This window comes from Myxocyprinus asiaticus, chromosome 30 (assembly GCF_019703515.2).
Source record: "Myxocyprinus asiaticus isolate MX2 ecotype Aquarium Trade chromosome 30, UBuf_Myxa_2, whole genome shotgun sequence".
In the NCBI taxonomy this organism is placed as follows: Eukaryota; Metazoa; Chordata; class Actinopteri; order Cypriniformes; family Catostomidae; genus Myxocyprinus; species Myxocyprinus asiaticus.
The window spans coordinates 27,534,838-27,557,387 of NC_059373.1; the positions used below are offsets into that span (position 1 = coordinate 27,534,838).

Genomic DNA, 22,550 nt, shown 5'->3' on the forward strand with positions numbered 1-22,550 from the left:
CGCATTAGAATCAATATCAGTATGAAAGCTTAGAAAAGAAAGGGGATTAGTTTAGTGCACTATGCAGTATGCAGGGCTGAGCAAACGTCAAAGCACATTACAATCAACCAGAAGTGATGATGTTGCCAAAAATTAATTTACAATTCATTATAATTCTTGTTATAAAAGTGTCTTTTGGGGTTTTTGACATTTACAAGCTCCAACTTTTGTCTTTTATTGGCTGTTTTTATCTCATTTTTCTTAGGAGAGCACATTCCCACATTGTTTATTTAATGCACTTTTACTGTTATCATATTATGTGTCTTTATAAACAAGAGCAAGCTAAAATTATCCTTAAAAGTCTACAAATATCTTCACTGTTTGTGAGCGAGAAACACCACATATCTGCAGTCCTGGCAGGTAAGCTGTGCAATGGGTAAAGCAAACACAGCTGTGTGCATCCTAGAGAGAAGATGGCAATGGTGCTAAAGATGATGTTCCCTTACTGACATGCCACAATCCATAGCATTCCGTTACTGTCACATAATATGCCTGGCTGCATGTTTGTTTTCCTTTGCCTCTGCAACAATCTAAGCATGACAGTAATCCATCTTCTTGCTGGGTGCAGCTGATGATAGGGCTATAAGAAGCATCTTCAAAGCAGACCGGGAATGAGTTTCCTGCAGGCAAAGATGAGAGCAGAAAAGTGAAGATATCAGATGAATGCAGAGAGTATGTGACATTGCTGTGTACTCTTTGTACACAAGGTATCACTTAGTTTTTATCATTTTATGCAGGAGGAACTTTTAGTTTTTTATTATTTATAAATATTTAACAAAAGTAAAATTTTTATTTAATATTAATGTTCTTTTGTCCTTAATGATAATTTTCTTACATAAAGGAATAGTTCACCCAAAAATGAAAATTCTCTTCTGCAGAACACAAATGAAGCTTTTTAGAAGAATATTTCAGCTCTGTATGTCCATGCAATGCAAGTGAATGGTGGTCCAAACTTTAAAGTGCCAAAAAGCACACAAAGGCAGCATAAAAGTTATCCATAATATTGGTTAAATCTATTATTTTCAGAAGTGATCCAATCAATTTTGGGTGAGTTCAGACGAAAATGTAACTTCTTTTTCACTATAAATTAGTGATCTTTATTTCAAGCTTGATTACACTTCCTAGCATCATCTAGAGCTCTGCGCATGCGTCAAGAACTAGGAAGTGTAATCGAGTTTGAAATCATGATCGTGCCTAGAGACTGCAATGACAAGACGTACAATGAAAAGGAGTTACATTTTGGTCTGTTCTCACCCAAAATGGATTGTATCGCTTGAGAAGGCATGGATTAAGCCACTGGAGTCATATGTATAACTTTTATGCTGCCTTTATGTGTTTTTTGGAGTTTCAAAGTTCTGGCCACCATTCACTTGCACTGTATAGACATACAGAGCTGAGATATTCTTGTAAAAAAAAATCATTTGTGTTCTGCAGAAGAAAAAACAAACACATCTGGGATGGAATGAGGGTGAGTAAATTATGAGAGTATTTTCATTTTTTGGTGAATTTTGATTTTTTTAATGCAAAAACAGGTCTTTGTGCCAGCATCTAAAGTCTTAGATGTTATATTTTTATAATATGTTTTAGCACCCTTTAAGCAATAGTATAATTTGATGAATCTGTGTGAATCAATCACCATAGGACTTTCTTTAAGAATAATGCAGCTGTCATAAATGCAAAAACAAACAAACAAACAATTCCCACTGGTCTCCGTATGATCAGCCTCACAGTGGTCTGGTAAGAATGATACAGTATTAGTTCCTTTAAATTTGGGTCTGTTGGTTTGTTGTTTGAAAATTATGCAAAGCTCAGCTCAACAGGTGGCAGGTAAATAGCAGCCCATTGTGGTCTTCTCCTTGTCTCCTTAACCCAGAGGCAAACCAAGGTAAACGGGCCTATCGGTTCAGCTGTTCACCCCACTCAGCACAGCCATCAGCACTGCACTATATTTACCAGCTTCCTGGGTTACACAAGCCTGCCAAGGGGTGTGCACAAGCCCTCGACCCCTGCCTCTGTCCTCTGCATAAGCTAGGCTCTCCGTCACTGCCATAGTAAACACACAAAAAGCATGGTTAACAGCCCATGGCTGTGGGAACAAACAAGGGGAGGGTCACATGTGTACGGGGTTAGAATTGTTTCTAATTAACATACAAATGGAAAGAAATTGGTTCACAAATAAATTGGAGATCCACAAATAAATGTAAGGAGTTTCACAAAAAATGAAATGAATTCACCAATAAAAAGGATGAGATTTATAAATACATGTTTGGAGATTCACAAAAATAAAGTGAATTCACAAATAATGAAATTATATTTGCAAATATGTTTTAACTCACAAACACAACTCTGTCCAGTCACAGTGCTCTCATGAGCATGGAATCAAGCACATACAGATAAGCTCCAAGGCTGCAAACTTTTAAAGAAACAGATGCAATCAGAGGAATACTGTGACTTAAGGTTTGTATCATTTTCTTTCGGTTATAAACATGTGGTGTCTTGTTAAATGTCGACAGCTGAAAACTGCCCATTTGTAGAGTGTCCTGATCATTTGCTTTATAGCTAACCTGGCTGACTGTATGAGTCTGCTATTTTAATTCTTGACTGAAACTCCTAGCTTCTTAATGGGAAATGTATGTATGTGTCATCAAAACCTTTGAACGAATGAATTAATGAATGAACGTTACATTTATCTAGCGCTTTTCTAACACTACACTCAAAGCGCTTTACACAGTGAACAGGGAACTCTCCTCAACCACCACCAGTGTGCAGCATCCACCTGGATGATGCGACAGCAGCCGTAGTGCACCAGTACACTCACTACACACCAGCTATTGGTGGTCTTAATGTTACATGGGCATGTCAGATCCAAACAGACACACTACTAGACACTACAAAAGATCAGTAGTACAAATAGTACCTTTATAAAACAGGAATCATATTTGATGATCTTAGGAGCACAAACCATAAATCAATACCCTATATTACACAGTGTTCAAGATCTGCTATGGCAATAATTTAGTTTCACATTATGTTAATGTATATACAAAAAATAATTGAATTAATTGAAGTAATATTTCAAAGGATTTATATTTTTAGCACTGAGTGTTATGGCAGACCAGTCCAATGTTACTCACAATAAATAATTATGTTAACCCTGTAAAACAATGCATGTTTCACTTATTTACTCAGGAAGTATATGGCTGTGAGATACAGGAGGACGACAACAACAACAACAACAACAACAATAATAATAATAATAATAATAATAAAAGAATTGTGAGGATACTGGAGAACTGGTGCTTTCTGCTCCACAAAAAGATGGAAACAGTTGTGGGACTTTTGTGCTACTGGTGGTAAGACATCACAAAGCTCCATGGCCCAATCTTGTTTGTGTAACATGTTCTTTTCTATACAGTAATGGACTTGTTTTTAACATGTAACTATTATTTTTTCCAATCATTTGTGCAGAATGCTCTAACCCTGTCTAGGGCTATCCGTCCCAGACAACTGATACAACACCATGACATGGCAAGGAGGATTTTTATATACAACAAAATCAAGCAAAATGCCAGCACTCCAGTTGTAAGGTTCAATTCCAGTGTTTGTGTGTGTAAAATGTACTCAAATTGAATGTTTTTTTGTAGTTACACGCATGACAGCCTGTAATTTTTAACCAAAAAAAACAAAAAACAAATCATGCCTTTTAGCCAAAAGACTTGCTTTAAAACATATTTACCTCAAAATGCCTTGATAGAACTCAATAAAATATTTGTCAACTAAATGACAAAAACTATTTTGTCAAATGAGATGAGTCATCATTTATATTCATGTTGCTCCAAACCCAAATGACTGACTTTCTTCTGTGGGAGGATCCCAAAAGGAGATGTCAGGAGTAATGATAGGGACTGACTGCCTCGCTTTCATTTCAGCCACATTAGCAGCATCTACATTTTACAATGTATTCTCATATTCCACAGAAGAAGCTAAATAATACAGGTTTTAAAAAAACATGAGGGTGAGTAAATGACAGAATTTTCATTTTTATGTAAGTCAACCCAAAGACAATGTTAAGGTTTATTTAAATTTTGTATTGCACTTTCATTTCAAGACATGACATTGTATCTTAAAATAAATCTGACATAACAGAAAAATAATCAATCTCATATTACACATTTTAAAAGGTGTTCTGTATCGGAGCTGGAACCACTGAGTTTTGGAGCAGGTGAGTCAAGTGCTCAAAGTTGATGGGCAGTTCACAGGGGAAACATCTGAAAAAGAAGGCAATTACCAATGAGTCAATTATCACTGTCAGAACATGATGCTGTATTTTAGAAAGGGACCCTGTAACAGTACCTCCTAAAACATGCACACAAAATTGCAAAATTATAATAAATATTACCTTACAACTGCTTTTATTAAATACATTAACATTATGTGAAAATTACTGCCATAGCAGATCTTGAACACTGTGTAATATAGGGTATTGATTTATGGTTTGTGCACCTAAGATCATCTTATATGATTCATGTTTTATAAAGACACTATTTGTACTACTGATCTTTTGTAGTGTCTAGTAGTGTGTCTGTTTGGATCTGCCATGTAACATTAAGTAAAGGTTTTGACGACACATTTCAGTCAAGAAACTTGGTTAAAATTAAAATAGCAGACTCATACAGTCAGCCAGGTTAGCTATAAAGCTAATGATTAGGACACTCTACAAATGGGCAATTTTCAGCTGTCGACATTTAACAAGACATTACACATGTTTATAACCGAGAGAAAATGATACAAACCTTAAGTCACAGTATTCCTCTGATGGCGTCCGTTTCTTTCAAAGTTTGCGGCCTTGGAGCTTATCTGTATGTGCTTGATTCCATGCTCATGAGAGCACTGTGACTCTGGTCCCGCCCTGATAGTTAAATGAAGCATGATTGGTTGAAGATAGAAAGTACTACGATTGGTCTGAGTAATGTGGCCATTATCTGATTGGCTTGTGTAGATGATGGGTGGAGTCCACCTATTTGTGGATTGCCTGCAGCTCTCAGTGCAAGAAATGTTTCAGAAGTCACAAATGCACAGCAAGCAATCTACAAATGAATGCTGGACAGAGTTGTGTTTGTGAGTTAAAACATATATTTGTAAATAATTTTTTATTTGTAAATCTCATTTTATTTATTTGTGAATTCACTTTATTTTTGTGAAACTCCTAACATATATTTGTAAATCTCATTCTTTTTATTGGTGAATTCATTTCTTTTTTGCGAAACTCCTTGCATCTATTTGTGGATCTCTTTCAATTTATTTGTGAACCATTTTTTATTTCTGAATATCTTTCCATTTGTATGTTAATTAGAAACAATTCTAACCCCATATATGTGAGACCCGGATGACAGCAGCCGTCCAGCCTATTCTAGGTAACTGGAATGTACACAGCGACCTCGTGGCAAATTTCTAACTTGAAGCTTCACAGAGCCTTTATGTCCATCTTTGATTGCGTTTATCTGACTTTGAGGGATACATTTGGGGGAAATGAATTTGCTTTCATGTTGCTGAACCATGCCTAATTCTATCCAGAGCGTAAAGAGCAAACAGAGGTAAGTTTAAAAACTTATCCTGGAGGGATGATAGTCACCTGACACTCTACTGTCTCCATTTATAATTGTATGTGACAAGATTTTATTAATGAAATATTTTATTGTATAGATTGTGAATTATAATATAAGGCATTTACTTTTAAATAGGTCCTGAAGGTAAACAGGTCCTGTTGGTCCTGAATGGTCCTGTAAATATAACAAAATTTTCAGAACAGTTCTTACCATTTAATATCAGTGCATTCAATTCCAAAATCTGATTTATAATTTTGCTTTTGTTCCACGTGATGCATTTGTGTGGTTTTAATTTGAAAGGTTTTTCAGTTGCTTTTGTACTAGACTGATTTGTAGTTCAGGTTTAGTTATGTTATATGTTGTTTGAGCAAAATTGTAGTAAAAGCCATATTTATTACTTTTGCTCAAGCACTTAGACAACTGCATAAGCAACCGAGAGATTACTTTCTATTTTGATCATTGAAATATGATGTGTAATCTGTTTTTCTTTAGGGAATACTTTCAGCCCTGTTGTGGTGTCACAGAATAGTGATTAATAATAAGAACAAAACAATTAGCTTCCCAAAATAGATGTCAGACAGGCCCACGTGATCTGGAGTGAAATAAAATCGGTAGCTGTCTCTGGGGTGATTAGGTGACTTAGTGTTGATAATAGCCCAGTGAAATGCCCTCGACTAAATGGTTAGTCTGTCAAGGGCAAACCCACTGAGGGGATCAGAAACAACTGGGAAGTGATACAACTGCATTGATAAACTTAGCTTTGATAGGGAAATGTAGCCAAGTGCTACACATGGATGCATTAAAATGATTTATGGGACACTGGAATCACTAAAGTTGTGTTAAGCCAATGAACATATTGGTGATAAAGTAACAGAGACAGAGCTAAAAGCCATAGTACACCCAAAAATTTAAATTCTGTCTGTCTGTCTGTCTTTTATTTTTTTTTGGTGGAACACTAAAGGACATGTTAAGCAAAATGGCAGCCTCAGTTACCATTCGCTTTCATTGCATAGACAAAATTAAATGAATGTGAATGGTGACTGAGGCCCTAACTTAATGCCCAATCTCTCTTATTGTGTAAAATGGGTGAGGGTGAGTAAATGAAGACAGCATTTTTATTTATGGATGAACAGACCGATCTCACTTTGAATTTGGTGAATGTAGGTCAAAATTTCTTCAAAAATCTGCCTGTGTTTACCAAAATTCAAAGCACTGCCCCCAGTGGCTGAAGTTGGAAGTCCACAGAGTGGTACCAAAACAAGATGTAAAGCGAGTTGTTTTCAGTTGTAAATGTTGTAATACTGTCCACAGAAATGCATCATTTTTTATTAAATATATGTCCAAACCCAAACCCTAAACCTAACCATCATTGGAGTATAAATATAATCTTAGAGGGAAAATGCAACCTCTGAATCGTGTTCATCATTATGTCAATGCGATTACTTCCTGATTTCTGTGGGACCAGAACCCATGTCTCTGAGGTTGGTCACACAACATGCTATCAGTTGCTCCACACGAAAGGTAAATGCATTCGAACTGATGCAAAGATGTCTGATGGGAGATGCCGCTTGTCAGTAATTTTGCAGAATGTGGTCGACGTCTGGGTACTGGAACATTTGGTAGCAACATGTTATGTTCCAGTGTAATTATGTTGGGGTGTACAACCTTTTAAAGAGAGGACAGGTTGTATGGTGTCCATAACAACATCAAACTGTAACATGTTACTCACTGTCACTGAACTGTAAAAACAAAATCATGTGCCAGGCAAATTAGAGATTAAACTCAGCATTCTGTGCTTGGTTGCCTTGGATAAAAAGATAAGTTGAATAGCCATTAATAACTCGTCCCCCTTGCCTTTGCAGTATGGCTAGTACTTCAATAGAGATCTTTCCATTCAAGGACCAAGAGCTCCCTGCCCACCTTCTGTTTCAGTTGAACTTATTAAGACAGGAGCAGATCTTCACTGATGTTATCTTGTGCACTGAAGACAAGGAGATCCCCTGCCACAGGAACGTCTTGGTGTCCAGCAGCCCGTACTTCCGAGCCATGTTCTGCAGCAATTTCCGGGAAAGCAGCCAGGCTAGAGTGGACCTTAAAGGCATTGCATCAGAAGTCATTGAATGTATTGTGGATTACATTTATACTGGAACCATCACCATCAGCATGGAGCTTGTACTACCCCTGATGCAGGCTGCCTCTATGCTGCAATATGGAAGGCTTTTTGAGGCATGTTCTACTTTCCTACAGACGCAGCTCAATCCAGAAAATTGCCTGAGCATGATCCGCCTCTCTGAGATCCTCCACTGTGAAAGCCTAAAGGAGCGAGCAAAAGAGATGGCTGTGCGCTGCTTCTCGGATGTAGCTGCTTCAGAGGACTTCTGTGAACTCTCACTTCCTGAGCTTATGTGCTACCTGGAGGACGACCGGCTGTGTGCAGAAGAAGAGCAGGTATTTGAGACTCTACTGGCTTGGATCCATCACGACCCCTTCTCACGTCGTGGTGCCATTCATGACCTCTTCAAGAAGGTCCGGTTGCGGTACATCCATCCTACGTACCTCTTCCAGTTCATCGCCAATGATCCCCTTGTCCAATCGTCAACGTTATGCACTGAGATCATTGAGTCTGTGCGACGTCTTATGTTTTCCGTTAGTGCGAAATGTACTCATGAGTTGAAGCCCCTTTGGACCACACCACGTCGCTACACGTGCCGCGAGACTCTAGTGGTGGTTGGAGGCCGCAAAAACAATGAACAGACATCTCGAGAGGCACTGCTATATGATGAGCGGACACAACGATGGCAGTGGCTCGCTAAACTACCTTTACGACTATACAAGGCAGCCTATGTTTGTATTCACAGCATACTGTATGTAGTTGGAGGCCTTAGCCTAAGCCTAGTGTCTGGAGAAAGTGCAGTCAGCGCCACAGTGTACACCCTCTCGTTAAAGACCAACCAGTGGAGGACCGCTGAGCCCATGCAGGAGCCACGTTACGCCCATCAGAGTGTCTCCTACCTTCACTTCATCTTCGCTTTGGGAGGAATAGGGGCAGACAAACAGATCTCAAATACAGTGGAGCGCTACAACAGCATGTTCAATCAGTGGGAGGCCATGGCGCCGATGCCCACAGCGGTACTACACCCTGCAGTCGCTGCCAATGACCAGAGGATTTACGTGTTTGGAGGAGAGGATGCCTTGCAGAATCCAGTCAGACTTATTCAGGTAACAAAGGTCATTCAGAGAAGTTAATCCGTGGTTTGCTTGCTTTGCTCATGGTGTGATCTCACATGACAAGACAAATGCCTCTAATCCCTTCAAGGTTTATCACATCTCCCGGAACTTGTGGTCTAGACTGGAGACCAGGACGGTGAAGAATGTCTGTGCACCTGCTGCAGTCATAGAAGACAAGATTTATATTGTTGGAGGTGAGACTGGGTAAACTGTGCTATAATGTACACTGGCAGCCAAAAGTTTGGAATAACGTACAGATTTTTGCTCTTATGGAAAGAAATTGGTACTTCTATTCACCAAAGTGGCATTCAAATGATCACAAAGTATAGTCAGGACATTAATAATATGAAAAATTACAAATTACAATTTGAAAAAAAAAAATGTCAGAACTTCTTAAACTATTTCGAAGAGTTCCCATCAAAAAAATCCTCCACGTGCAGCAATGACAGCTTTGCAGATCCTTGGCATTCTAGCTATTAGTTTGTTCAGATACTCAGGTGACATTTCACCCCACACTTCCTGTAGCACTTGCCATAGATGTGGCTGTCTTGTCGGGCACTTCTCACACACCTTACAGTCTAGCTGATCCCACAAAAGCTCAATGGGGTTAAGATCCATAACACTCTTTTCCAATTATCTGTTGTCCAATGTGTGTTTCTTTGCCCACTCTAACCTTTTCTTTTTGTTTGTCTGTTTAAAAGTGGCTTTTTCTTTGCAATTCTTTCCATAATTTCGGCACCACCAAACTCTGTAAAAAAATATATATATATTTCTAAACAATTCTGAACATTCTTGCCACCCTTAGTCTGCAATTGTTTGTAAAAACGAGTAAATTCACAGCTAAACAGAGTATTACAGGTAATCCCGCACCAAAGTCACGCAATTTGTTGAGCCAGAAGTTGACGTCACTCAAACTAAGGGAACAATGTTTTGAAAGCGCTACAGAGCCAGTGTTTATATTCTTCGGGGGAAACCAACCTACAAATGGCTTACTTACTGTAGGCTATAATTGTCTCTGCAATAAGAGACATTATTTTAACATCCGGAGAGAGTTTGTTTTCAGAGATCAGCCTTATCAAAATCAGCTGAGGACGTCAGTGAATTGTAACAGATTGAACTGTATGATGACAATGTAAACAGAGCACAGTGATCTCCTGCACCTTTTGGCTTTCAAATATTTATTTGAAGGCTTGCTTTCAAGAAGACCATGAAGAGGGCACTTTAAGTGGTTTGATGATAGTGGTGAGTGTCATTTAATTTTATGTAGACCTCTGCTTGACTGTTTTAGTATTTTTAACATGATTGCATGGTAAATCTATCCTCACTGGCGTGGGCTATTTTTGTATGTAATCCGCAGTCTAAACAAAATAATTTCTGTCTGTGTTTCATTCATACTAACGGCCATTCAAGGGCTGATGTATTTATTATTTGTTCTTTATTGGACAAGCTTTGACATATGTGTCATTGGCGAGTCTTCTGTGATCATATACTGTATGTTTGTTTGGTAGTTTGCGACTCTCTGGGTCATGAGCGAACATTTAGGGGCGTAGCTCATGCATATTAATTAGTTTATGACGTTAGTTAACCTTTGAAGAGCTGTAGATCACGTGACCTAATTAATATTCATGAGCTATTCCATAGGCTTAACCCGGCCCTGCCCCTGAGTCTTCTCTTTACTGTTGTACATGAAACTGGTGTTGAGCAGGTAGAATTCAATGAAGCTGTCAGCTGAGGACATGTGAGGTGTCTATTTCTTTTAACTAGAGACTCAAACTGATGTTCTTATCCTCTTGTTTAGTTGTACGTCTGGCCTTCCACATCTCTTTCTGTCCTTGTTAGACCCAAGTGTCCATTGATTTTGAAGACTGTAGTGTACACCTTTGTATGAAATCTTCAGTTTTTTGGCAATTTCAAGCATTATATAGCCTTCATTCCTCAAAACAATGATCGACTGATGAATTTCTAGAGAAAGCTGTTTCCTTTTTTTTTGTTGCCATTTTTGACCTAATATTGACCATAAGACATGCCAGTCTATTGCAGACTGTGGCAACTCAAAAACAAACACAAAGACAATGTTAAGCTTCATTTAACTAACCAAATAGCTTTCAGCTGTGTTTGATATAATGGCAAGTGATTTTCTAGTACCAAATTAGCAATTTAGCATGATTACTCAAGGATGAGATGTTGGTGTGATGGCTGATCAAAAATTACTTTTTTCAAATAGTGATGGTGCTGTTTTTTACATCAGTATTGTCCTGACTATACTTTGTGATCAGTTGAAAGCCACTTTGGTGAATTAAAGTACCAATTTCCTTCCGAAACAGCGAAATCTGTACATTATTCCAAACTTTTGGCTGCCAGTGTAAATGTTGCCAGGGATCATACCCAGCAATACCATACCTAGGCTTACCCAACCATGAAACACTATACATCAGATGATGAATTAATACAACATTAAAAATCCAAATCAATTCATGTTTTGTCAGCATGAAACAGCATTTGTAACATTTACTTCACAATATGACATATTTCTAAATGAAACAGTATATTCAATACAATGTGGATAGACTTGATTTTATCCTTCTGGAATTTATGGAATAGTGAAAAGTGGGTAATCCATACCATAATGGACCAGCGCATCCATCCATCCATCTATCCATCTATCTAATCAAACTTTATCTATCTAGTTATATTTTGAAGATTACAAAGACAACCTTTTTTTTTTTTTATTAACATGCACCGATGAATTATGCACAATAGGAACATGGAACATGTATCAAGAAAGTAAACAGGGTTAATTTTATTGTCATGTTGACTGAAAACATATATTTTTTTTTTTTTTTTAGGATACACGAGAAGAGTAATTGCCTATGACACCAAAGCCAACACATTTGTAAAGTGTGCAAATATGAAGGAGAGGAGAATGCACCATGCGGCTACAGTCATCAATAACAAACTCTATGTAACTGGAGGCCGCTTCCTCAACAGCCATGATGTCATAGAGGACTCAGACTGCTTTGAGTGCTATGACCCTAAAACAGACGTATGGACTTCTAAAGGCTCTTTACCATACAAGCTGTTTGATCACGGTTCCCTATCTCTGATCTGTGTCTCCAACCGCTCCAACCGCCCCAACCCACCATGAGGGTGCAGCACCTCTGCTGGGGCATCCTGTTCGCTCCCCTGCTCATTAAGGGAAATGAGAAATATGGGGCCACAGCTGAGACTGGCAACAATCTGAAGAAGGTTGCTTACGTTTGTGGGCTGAGTAAATCTCAGCTGTGGCTTTGATGGTATGCTGCTGGTGCTTGCCAGCATCTGTGCCATCTTAAATCAAAAGAGATTTGAGCTGGCAATTGGAAGTGTCACAGTGGACCTCAGGGAGTGAGCCAAGGACCTCAGAGCAAAACGGCAGACTTACGCAATGCACAGCTGTTCCTGCAGAACCGTGACACAAAAATCTTCAGACAGATGTCTTAACACACTCTGCCCTCTCAGAACGGCTTGAGCAGCCAAATTATTCATCAATCGTGCCTTGTTAACCTGAGTTTAATTGGGATCCAAGAGATGTGAAAATTATTTTAGCCGGTGTAAAATATAAAAGCACAGGGAAATGAGAGTTTGGTGAAGTATTTGGTCAAGTGAAGGGAACAGTCCCTCAGAGCTGTGGTCAGTTCTTACTAATAGATGAAGGCCAAAAAAAAACAAAAAACTAATAGATCATAATATGAGTACCTACTCTGAATGCTTGATGTACCGTGCATTTCTCTTTTTGGCAAAATAGCATTGATGTTGAAAAATGTAATTATGATTTCTAAAGGGACCAGAAGTGCTTATTAGCAATGATTTGTTTGCTTGCATTATGTTGATCTCTATGCCCAGTGCCTACGGTTTGAAGAGGTTGTGTTGTCTGCAAACTCCATTAACTAATAAAAGATAGGGGCTTGAAGAGCCCTGACATCACTTAAGATAAATAGAAAGAGGGCCAATGGATTCTTGGAAGGAAGTTCTATGAAGATGTCTATTATCTCCTAATATGTAATGCTTCTTGAGAAATGTCTGGTGACCTTAGCTTTGATTATTAAAAACAAGGTATATCAGAAATGTCACTTTTTCTTTTGCATTGGTCTATGGAAATTAAAGGTTTAAAGGGTTTGGAAAATCAACAGGTCATTCATTCCTATAATCGGATCAATTCAGCTTAATTTTCACTGCACTTTGTCCTTCACTGGACACAATAAGGAATAAACAACTGCATTTTAATGAGCACAACAAAAGATTTTACAGCTGGTCTCAAGCTAGATCTCACCACTAACTTTAGCCTCAAGCTTTTAGATTAGATTGACAGTACACCCCTCAAGCATAGATAGCCCCTGACAACAGTCGGCATGGAAACCACCAATCAGATGGCAGGATAGGCTTGTTTTGCCAGAATCATATTGGTATACTGTCCACAGTTACAGACCCAAACCCATTAGTTACACAAGAGCTGAACTGAAGGTCAACAAGATTTTATTTAGGACAGTAATGTAATTCTTCAGAAAAAAAACATACCTTAAGTTGATAATTTGATGGTACGTTTTGACTCAATAAATTACTTTGAAGGGGAACTCAGTAATTATTTGAATATGTCGTCTTGGACTTACACTGACACTTAGTGGTGTGGGTGTTGCATCATTCAAACATGGTTTTCAGAAACTGATACTATAGCAGAAATTCACTATTCACGGTCAGCCATGATTCTTTTTATCCAAGAGTGAAAGTGTCCAATAACAGGGTGGTTACTGAGAGTAAACCAGTAGTATTTAGCTGGTCATGTGATTATAACATGGCAGCCCCCATGTGGAGACCCTCTCCATGTAGCTTTTATAAGGTTACTGATATGACTCGAGTTTTCATCTCATGTGAGTGCTCATGATTGAATACGTGTTTCAAAATTCGTTTCTTTAGGAGAAAAAACCTTTTTAATGAAGAAAAAATTACTGAATGCTCCTTTAAATAAAATATTTAAACTTGTGGATGTATGTTTCAGTGCTGTATTTTGGACAATACATGTGAGAATAGATGTTTCACCAAATTAAGTTTGGAAAAATGCCACATAATTTTTATTATCTCTGATCAGAACATCCACATCAGCATTACTGTACATATTCCAATATCCCATACTTTTTTATGGGAATGAAAATGAGGCTGTGGGAAGTTCAGTCTCTTCAAAGACATCCACCTTATAAAGCTCCTTGATAATATAAAAATGTATTTATTTATTTATTTACCCCTACTGAATATTTTGGGGAAATATGTATTTTCGGTGTATCTTTTATTTATTTTGGCTGAATAACACCAAAAATAACAGTACAGGCCATTTAACAGACTAAGACGATTCCTCACAGCCTTTTTTTCATTCCCGACAAAAATTAAATATGGCGCTAATATGAATAAGATCAATTGAATGACGGGAACTCGTGTGGATGCAAACTATTTCACACAGAAACAGTGTGTTATATATATATAATAGGACTATATTTAATTTTTTTTAACTTATTTTGGTCACATTATTTTACATGTATTTACATACTGTAGGTAATTACTGAGTAATACTTATGAACTATATTACTGTGTAGTCATTTTGTATAGCTGCTTGTACATATTGTTATTACTCTGGAAATTAATAATAGTAATATGTGTAACACCAACACTGTAAAATAAATCGTTACCCATATTTTTATAACTACTGTTTTACTATATTAATAACCAACCTATGACTATATCTGCCATTGGGCCAAAGCACGATCATCTATTACAATCAGGAACAAAGGGCTATGTCGCCCTCTACAGTTCAAAAGGAATATTTTGTTAAAAAAAAAAAAAAAATACTCTTTTTTTAGAAAACGGTTGCTTATCCTAATATAATAGAGCGATCATATCTGTGATGTATAGCTGCTCCTAAGCCGTTTAAGAAATGCAAAATATTCTTAACTTATTAAAATAAGTTTTAGAGTCGGCTGTTTAAAATTGTTCTGCTCTCTACTGGATAGTTGAAATTATGCCTCCCTCACACCAGTTAATATGTCACCTACTGTCTTAACTACTGAGATATAGGAAAATGTAAAGCAGAAAAAAGGGTCGCACTTTACAGTGTTTATGTTACTGTGTATTCAAATACGTAATTACTGAATAATACTATTGAACTACATGTACTTGTAATTATTTTGTAGAGGTTCTAACATGTATATTGTTGCTTTTATTAATGCAAAATATTTGCTGAAATAGGGCTTCTGAAGACCCCTGCTTATTAAGGGGAAATATTTTCCCCTAAGTTGTTCATATGGTATTTGATTACTGATTGGGTGTATCCAGGGAGCTCAAATGATGTTTTTGCTGATATGGGAGACATTCAGATGGTTTCCTTGAGGTCTCAATGTCACTCTGTTGTGAAATGTGCAATAACATCCAACTTAATTTCAAATGCTTACATTTCAAATTCAAATGCTTTATTTATTTGCAATTCTCTCCTTGTTAAAAAAATCATAGATTTCATTGTGCACACATCAATCATACTTAAGATAAAGGCAGAACAGTCAGTTTTGCACAAAAGAGAAGAACGAGTCAACAGGCCTTTATTTCTATAGGTATGTGTGTTTTGTTCTTAACTGAGGTAATATATATATATATATATAATCATTCCAAAACCCTGACATGAATTCAGTAGCTTCACAGTAATAGTTGTTCAATTCTGCTTGGGGAGTACTGATGTTTCATTGCACTAGTAATTGGTAATTAATTAGATATTATAACTTAATTTACAATGTTTTAAGACATTTTTAAGGTTGAGTGAAAGTGGCAAAATGAACATGAAGACAGCAATATTTGCAAAAAAGACACTGAAAAATAAAATAATTCATATTAATATAAATCATAATATTATAACAATAAAGCAGATTTTAATATTAGATAAGTGGATATACAGCATGTACATAAATCTATCCTACAAAAGTTAGCTCCTTTCTGGGGGAGAGAATTAGATCCCCCACCTCCAGTAAGTGTTACTGACTATATACAGTTGAAGCCAGAAGTTTACATACATTTAGGTTGAAGTCATTAAAACCCATTTTTTAACAACTCCGCAGATTTACTATTAGCAAACTATAGTTTTGCCAAGTCGTTTAGGACATCTACTTTGTGCATGACACAAGTAATTTTTCCAACAATGGTTTACAGACAGATTGTTTCACTTTTAATTGACTGTATCACAATTCCAGTGGGTCAGAAGTTTACATACACCAAGTTAACTGTGCCTTTAAGCAGCTTGGTAAATTCCAGAAAATTATGTCAAGCCTTTAGACAATTAGCTTCTGATAGGAGGTGTACTGAATTAGAGGTGTGCCTATGGATGAATTTTAAGGCCTACCTTCAAACTCAGTCCCTCTTTCCTTGACATCATGGGAGAATTAAAATAAATCAGCCAAGACCTCAGAAGTAAAATTGTGGACCTCCACAAGTCTGGTTCATCCTTGGGAGCAATTTACAAATGCCTGAAGATACCACGTTCATCTGTACAAACAATAGTACACAAGTATAAACACCATGGGACCACGCAGCCATCATACCACTCAGGAAGGAGACGCATTTTGTCTCCTAGAGATGAACATAGTTTGGTGCGAAAGTGCAAATCAATCCCAGAACAACAGCTAAGGACCTTGTGATGCTGGAGGAAACGGGTAGACAAGTATCTATATCCACAGTAAAACGAGTCGTATATCGACATAACCTGAAAGGCTGCTCAGCAAGGAAGAAGCCACTGCTTCAAAACCGCCATAAAAAGCCAGAATATAGTTTGCAAGTGCACATGGGGACAAAGATCATACTTTTAGGAGAAATGTCCTCTGGTCTGATGAAACAAAAATTGAACTGTTTGGCCACAATGACCATTGTTATGTTTGGAGGAAAAAGGGTGAGGCTTGCAAGCCGAAGAACACCATCCCAACCGTGAAGCATGGGGGTGGCAGCATCATGTTGTGGGGGTGCTTTGCTGCAGGAGGGACTGGTGCATTTCACAAAATAGATGGCATCATGAGGAAGGACAATTATGTGGATATTGCAGCAACATCTCAAGACATCAGCCAGGAAAGTTAAAGCTCGGTTGCAAATGGGTCTTCCAAACGGACAATGACCACAAGCATACCTCCAAAGTTGTGGCAAAATGGCTTAAGGACAACAAAGTCAAGGTATTGGAGTGGCCATCATAAAGCCCTGACCTCAATCCGATAGAAAATTTGTGGGCAGAACTGAAAAAGCATGTGTGAGCAAGGAGACATACAATCCTGACTCAGTTACACCGGTTCAGTCTGGAGGAATGGGCCAAAATTTCAGCAACTTATTGTGAGAAGCTTGTGGAAGGCTACCCAAAACATTTGACCCAAGTTAAACAATTTGAAGGCAATGCTAACAAATACTAACAAAGTGTATGTAAACTTCTGACCCACTAGGAATGTGATTAAATATATAAAAGCTGAAATAAATAATTCTCTCTACTATTATTCTGACATTTCACATTCTTAAAATAGTGATCCTAACTGACCTAAGACAGGGAATGTTTTCTATGATTAAATGTCAGGAACTGTGAAAAACTGAGTTTAAATGTATTTGGCTATGGTGTATGTAAACTTCTGACTTCAACTGTACATCAGACCAAAAGTACATATTGCTCAGAATGTAGAGATCTGTTTTGGCACAGATGATCCATTCTTCAAGAAACGTTATAGCTTTCAGCATCTGCTCTCTAAAAAACCCTTGTCTTGAAGTAAAATCTCAAAAACTTTCATTAGACAGACAAAAATATATATCTGTAAGTATTCTTTGTAATTGTCTAAAACTTCATTCATTTGGACCATGCCACTGTCACAGCAGCCACTTTAACAAACAATAAGAAACACATTTGGTAAGACTTCATCTTGAATTGTAGCGGTGTTAATTACAGTGTCTCTTTTCTCTTCCAGCGATCGACAAGTTCTTCCTAATAGGAGAAAATAACCAAGAAGTGGATGCCTATTTACATCTATAACATTTAGGCTGATCACTCAGCTTACTATTTACATACAACTGCAGAGTTCAAGTTTTCTATGTTGAAAAATGTACATTCAGGCCTTGTGCCTTGTAGTGCAGAAAGCAGCCTTGCTTTTCTTTTTTCACCAATTAATCTCTAAACAGCTCTCTCCTTACCCTCATTTTTTTCATTTCATTCAGTGGTAATCACATCATTGCCATGGAGAAAGCTAGTAAGTTTTTAAAACTACATTCCAAAGCTTTAATTACAAATGAAGCCTATGATTCCTGAGAAAGCTGGTGCTTAAGAGCTCATGCGAGAAGAGGGACAGCTTTATTCCTTCACCTCTGGCACTTTATAAAAGGAAGAGAAGAGGAGAGGTATTAAAGGTACATTACAAAGTGAACAGAGTGGCCATACTGTCATTCGTAACTTAACGCCCCTATTTCTGTCTGGCACTTTCAGTTGATTTCTCTGGCCACCAGGACTCGAGCATTTGAGACAGGTGATAACAGTATAAACAGGGCCATGTTGATAGGAGGGCCACACCAATAGATTTCCAAGCACTATGGATCCGAAAAGACGGCTGCCATTGAGTGCGGGGTTGAGAGGCAGAATCGTCCTAAACTTCTTTGATAGTCCGTTCGGATGGCTTGTAGTTGGAAGAACTGGTGGACGACATGTAGACGGAATGGGTCCTGCGATGCAGACGGGCATGCTTGGTGGACAGGTTGTGCCTGCTGTTGCTGATGATGTCATTAATGAATTTCTTGCAGTCCACGCAGACCTCCACAGTGCTCCAGTCCTCGGTGAACTGCTCAGGCAGCTCCAGCTCCTCTTTGGAGGATGAGTGCTCACCGTGCTTAGACAGTCTGAAAGGGATCATTACAAGTAACAATTTTACTGCCAACCAATGTTAGAAATGAAGGGGGGCCAAAAATGCCCTCATAATGAATTCTTCAGTTTTTTATTAATATTCTATTATAGTTCTAGTTATACATATTCTGGCATAAAATATTTGTTCCAGGGGGCAAATATTGCCCCTTAAGGTAAAAGTTAATTTCTGTCACTGCTGCCAACCTATACAAATGTACTATGCAGTATCATGAAACAAATAATGTACAAACCCAATTCCGAAAAAGTAGGGACAGTATAGAAAATGCTAATAAAAACAAAAATGAGTGATTTGTCAATTCTATTCACCCTGTGTTATATTGAAAGCACTACAACAACACATTATTTGATGTTTTACCTTGTGATTTGAATTGTTGTTTTTTTTTTTTTAAATATACACTAATTTCTATCAAATGATTGCAACACGCTTCAAAAAAGTTGGGATGGTCGAGTTTTTTCCACTGTATAACATCACAGTTTCTTCTAATAACACTTATTAAGCATTTGGGCACTGAAAACACAAGTTTGTTAAGTTTAGAAAGTGGAATTTTCCCCCATTTATCCATTATGCAGGTCTTCAGCTGCACAACTGTACAGGGCCTTTGTTGCCGTATTGTGGGCTTCATAATGTGCCACACATTCTCAGTTGGACACAGGTCAGGACTGCAGGCAGGCTAATCTAGCACCCACACTCTCTGCTTACACACCCATGCACTTGTAATCCAGGCAGTATGTGGTTTGATGTTGTCCTGCTGGAAAATGTAGGGACGTCTCTGTAAAAGACAGTACCTGGATGACAGTGTTGCTCCAAAATTTTTGCATATCTGTCTGCATTAATGGTGCCCTCACAGATGTGCAAATTACCCATGCCATGGACACTTGATCTTTTCCTCTTTGGCCTGGAGAAAACAACGGCTGCTTTTTCCAAAAACTATATGAATTGTGGACTCATCGGACCACAAAACATGATTCCACTGTTCTATATACCATCTCAGATGAGACAGAGCCCAGAGAAGTCGGTGGCACTTCTGGACAGTGTTGATGTATGGCTTCTGCTTTGCATAGTAAAGTCACTTGCATCTGTGGATGCTGCGGCGATGGTGTTGAGTGACTAACATTTACGGAAGTATTCCCAAGCCCATGTCATGATATCCATTACAGATGAATGACGGTTGCCGTCTGAGAGAACGGAGATCACACACATTCAGAAGTGGTTTTCCAGCAGGACAACGCCAAACCACCTACTGCCCGGATTACAAGTGCATGCGTGTGTTAAGCAGAGAGTGTTGGTCTTAGATTGGCCTACCTGCAGTCCTGACCTGTCTCAAATTGAGAATATGTGGCGCATTATGAAGCACAAAATACGGCACCGAAGGCCCCGTACAATTGTACAGCTGAAGACCTGCATAATGGATGAATGGGGGGAAATTCTGCTTGCTGAACTTAATAAACTTGTGTCTTCAGTGTCCAAACACTTAACAAGTGTTATTAGAAGAAATGGTGATGTTACACAGTGTAAACACTTAACCATCCCAACTTTGTTGAAGCATGTTGCAATCATTTGATTTGAAATAAGTGTATATTTATAAAAAAAAAACAAATATGATAATGATACAAACACCCTCTGCAATGAAAGTGATGTGAGTGATGTTGTGCTTACCTGGACATGGAACGCTGAAGACTGTTACGGTTGTGGCCAGATGTAGAGGAGGTCTTCTCTGTTTTAGCTGATGCTCCTGAATCCTTTTTGGGCAAAATGCTGGGGCCCAGAGAGGAGATGGGAAGGCTGGCATGGGGCTTGGAGGGCATCTTCATCTGAGATAAGAGGACATGAAATCATTTGCAAACAGACAAATATAAATTGACTTTAACTTGAATCAATGCAAAAGCAGCAAAGAGCTCTTTTGAAAAAGGACATCCCATTTACCTTCTTACAACACTGTGAACAAACAGGCCTGTAAGGAGAAATAAAGAACAACAATTATTCCACAGCACCTTTTGTGTTCCTCATTAAGAGTCAGAAATGAAAAGCTTGACATACCTCTTACAGAACTGACAGGTGTAGGACCAGGTGAAAAGGGAGAACCTCTTTGTCCGACATGAGAAACAAAGCTGAGAGAGGCGTTCACAAAATTATACTCTTATAGTCTCAAATCAGGCAAAGAAAGCTTGCACACTTCTTAGTTCTGCTGAGCTCAAACCTACTTAGCTGTCTTCCTAGACAAAATATTGAGGCATTACAGACTGTACATTGCCTAAAAAAATAGGCAGTGTACAGTTACATTTTACATTTAATTATTTAGCAGATGCTTAAAGGGATAATTCACCCAAATATGAAAATGTTCTCATCATTTACTCACCCTCATGCCATCCCAGATGTGTATGACTTTCTTTCTTCAGCAGAACACAAACAAAGATTTTTAGAAGAATATTTTTAACTCTGTAGGTCCATACAATACAAGTGAATGGTGATGAGACCTTTGCAGCTCCAATAATCACATAAAGGAAACATAGAAGTAATCCATAAGACTCCAGTGGTTAAATCCATATCTTCAGAAGTGATATATAATAGGTGTGGGGGAGAAACAGATCAAAATTTTAGTCCATTTTTTACTCTAAATCTCCACTTTCACTTTCACCTTTACATCTGAAAGTCACATGTGGTGCCTGTTTAGTAGTTTGCATTGTATAGACTTACAGAGCTGTGATATTTTTCAAAAAATCTTCGTTTGTGTTCAGCAGAAGAAAGAAAGTCATACACATATGGGATGGTATGAGGGAGAATAAATTATGTGAGAATTTACATTTTTGGGTGAACTTTCCCTTTTTTTTTTTTTTTTTTTTAGGAAGTGGCTTTGTTTATGGTTGTTGTCTCGGTAGTTGCACTTGTGCTGCCTTTATGATACCTTCTTTTGGCCAAAGCACCATCACATGTATCTCCCGCAGAGATGGCAATCCGAGAACGAATTTTGACAAGCTATTAAAACTGGACTATTCCCAAGTATTGTGTGTCCTGTATATTTCAATTTCTTTATTTTTTTTAGAGCATCACATCATTAGTTTTGCAACATGTTAACGCCAAACTCTATTGGAATCAACTGAGTAAAGTATTCAACGACCTTATAGAAATATTCTGGGTTTAATTTAAGTTAAGCTCAGTTGACAGCATTTGTGGCATAATGTTGATTGCCACAAAAATGAAGGAAAAAAAGGGCAAACATCTGGGTTAAACTGAAACTTTTAAAATAGAAGTGAATGAAATGAACCGGTAAACGTTACAAAACACACTTTTCAAAAATATAGCCAAAAGATATAAACAATAAGCGCATTAGCATGGTTTTAATGTGAAAACAAATTGCGTACTAACCTTCTCTGTAAATTTAAATCAAATTTATAACTTGGTTTCCATGATGACGCAAAACGGGTGACTAATAACTGAAGTTTATTCAGCTAGAAGAATACTGTAATCAGCCACAAAAACGACAATTTATACAGCTCACTTAATACACACAAATATTAAATAACAGAGTTTTAACAGAACAATTAATGTTAGCACTTTTATAGAATTATAACCTTCACATTTCTGCCTTTAAACCCTCCAAAAATTGGCCCCATTCACTTCCATTGAAAGTGCCTCACTGTAACCTCGATTTTTGCTTTTTTTAAGGAAAAGAAGGGTCAAGTCGAAATGTTTTTTTTGTTTTTTTTGTGGTAAACAAAATTATGTCAATTGAGCTTAA

General features: G+C 37.8%; 2 protein-coding genes across 5 annotated transcripts in view; one reads left to right on the forward strand and one right to left on the reverse strand.

Annotated features, from left to right (window-relative positions):
• Window positions 1–5,092: 5,092 nt before the first annotated feature.
• Window positions 5,093–14,580, forward strand: klhl38a (kelch-like family member 38a). Its single transcript, XM_051663070.1, has 5 exons — window positions 5,093–5,157; window positions 5,393–5,633; window positions 7,508–8,864; window positions 8,962–9,067; window positions 11,720–14,580. Exons 2-5 carry the CDS (start codon window positions 5,596–5,598, stop codon window positions 12,016–12,018), a joined length of 1,800 nt encoding a protein of 599 aa, XP_051519030.1. The 5' UTR covers window positions 5,093–5,157; window positions 5,393–5,595; the 3' UTR covers window positions 12,019–14,580.
• A 767-nt stretch (window positions 14,581–15,347) lies between these two features.
• LOC127421556 (protein spire homolog 1-like) overlaps window positions 15,348–22,550 on the reverse strand; it is a 77,416-nt gene continuing 70,213 nt past the window's right edge. For all 4 annotated transcript variants that reach the window (XM_051664683.1, XM_051664682.1, XM_051664680.1 and 1 more), the window contains 4 exons: window positions 20,852–20,922; window positions 20,738–20,765; window positions 20,471–20,625; window positions 15,348–18,788 (listed from right to left, as the gene is read on the reverse strand). In XM_051664683.1, the coding sequence (XP_051520643.1) occupies window positions 18,539–18,788; window positions 20,471–20,625; window positions 20,738–20,765; window positions 20,852–20,922 (504 nt within the window). In that variant the 3' untranslated portion in view covers window positions 15,348–18,538. The remainder of the gene's footprint in view (window positions 18,789–20,470; window positions 20,626–20,737; window positions 20,766–20,851; window positions 20,923–22,550) is intronic.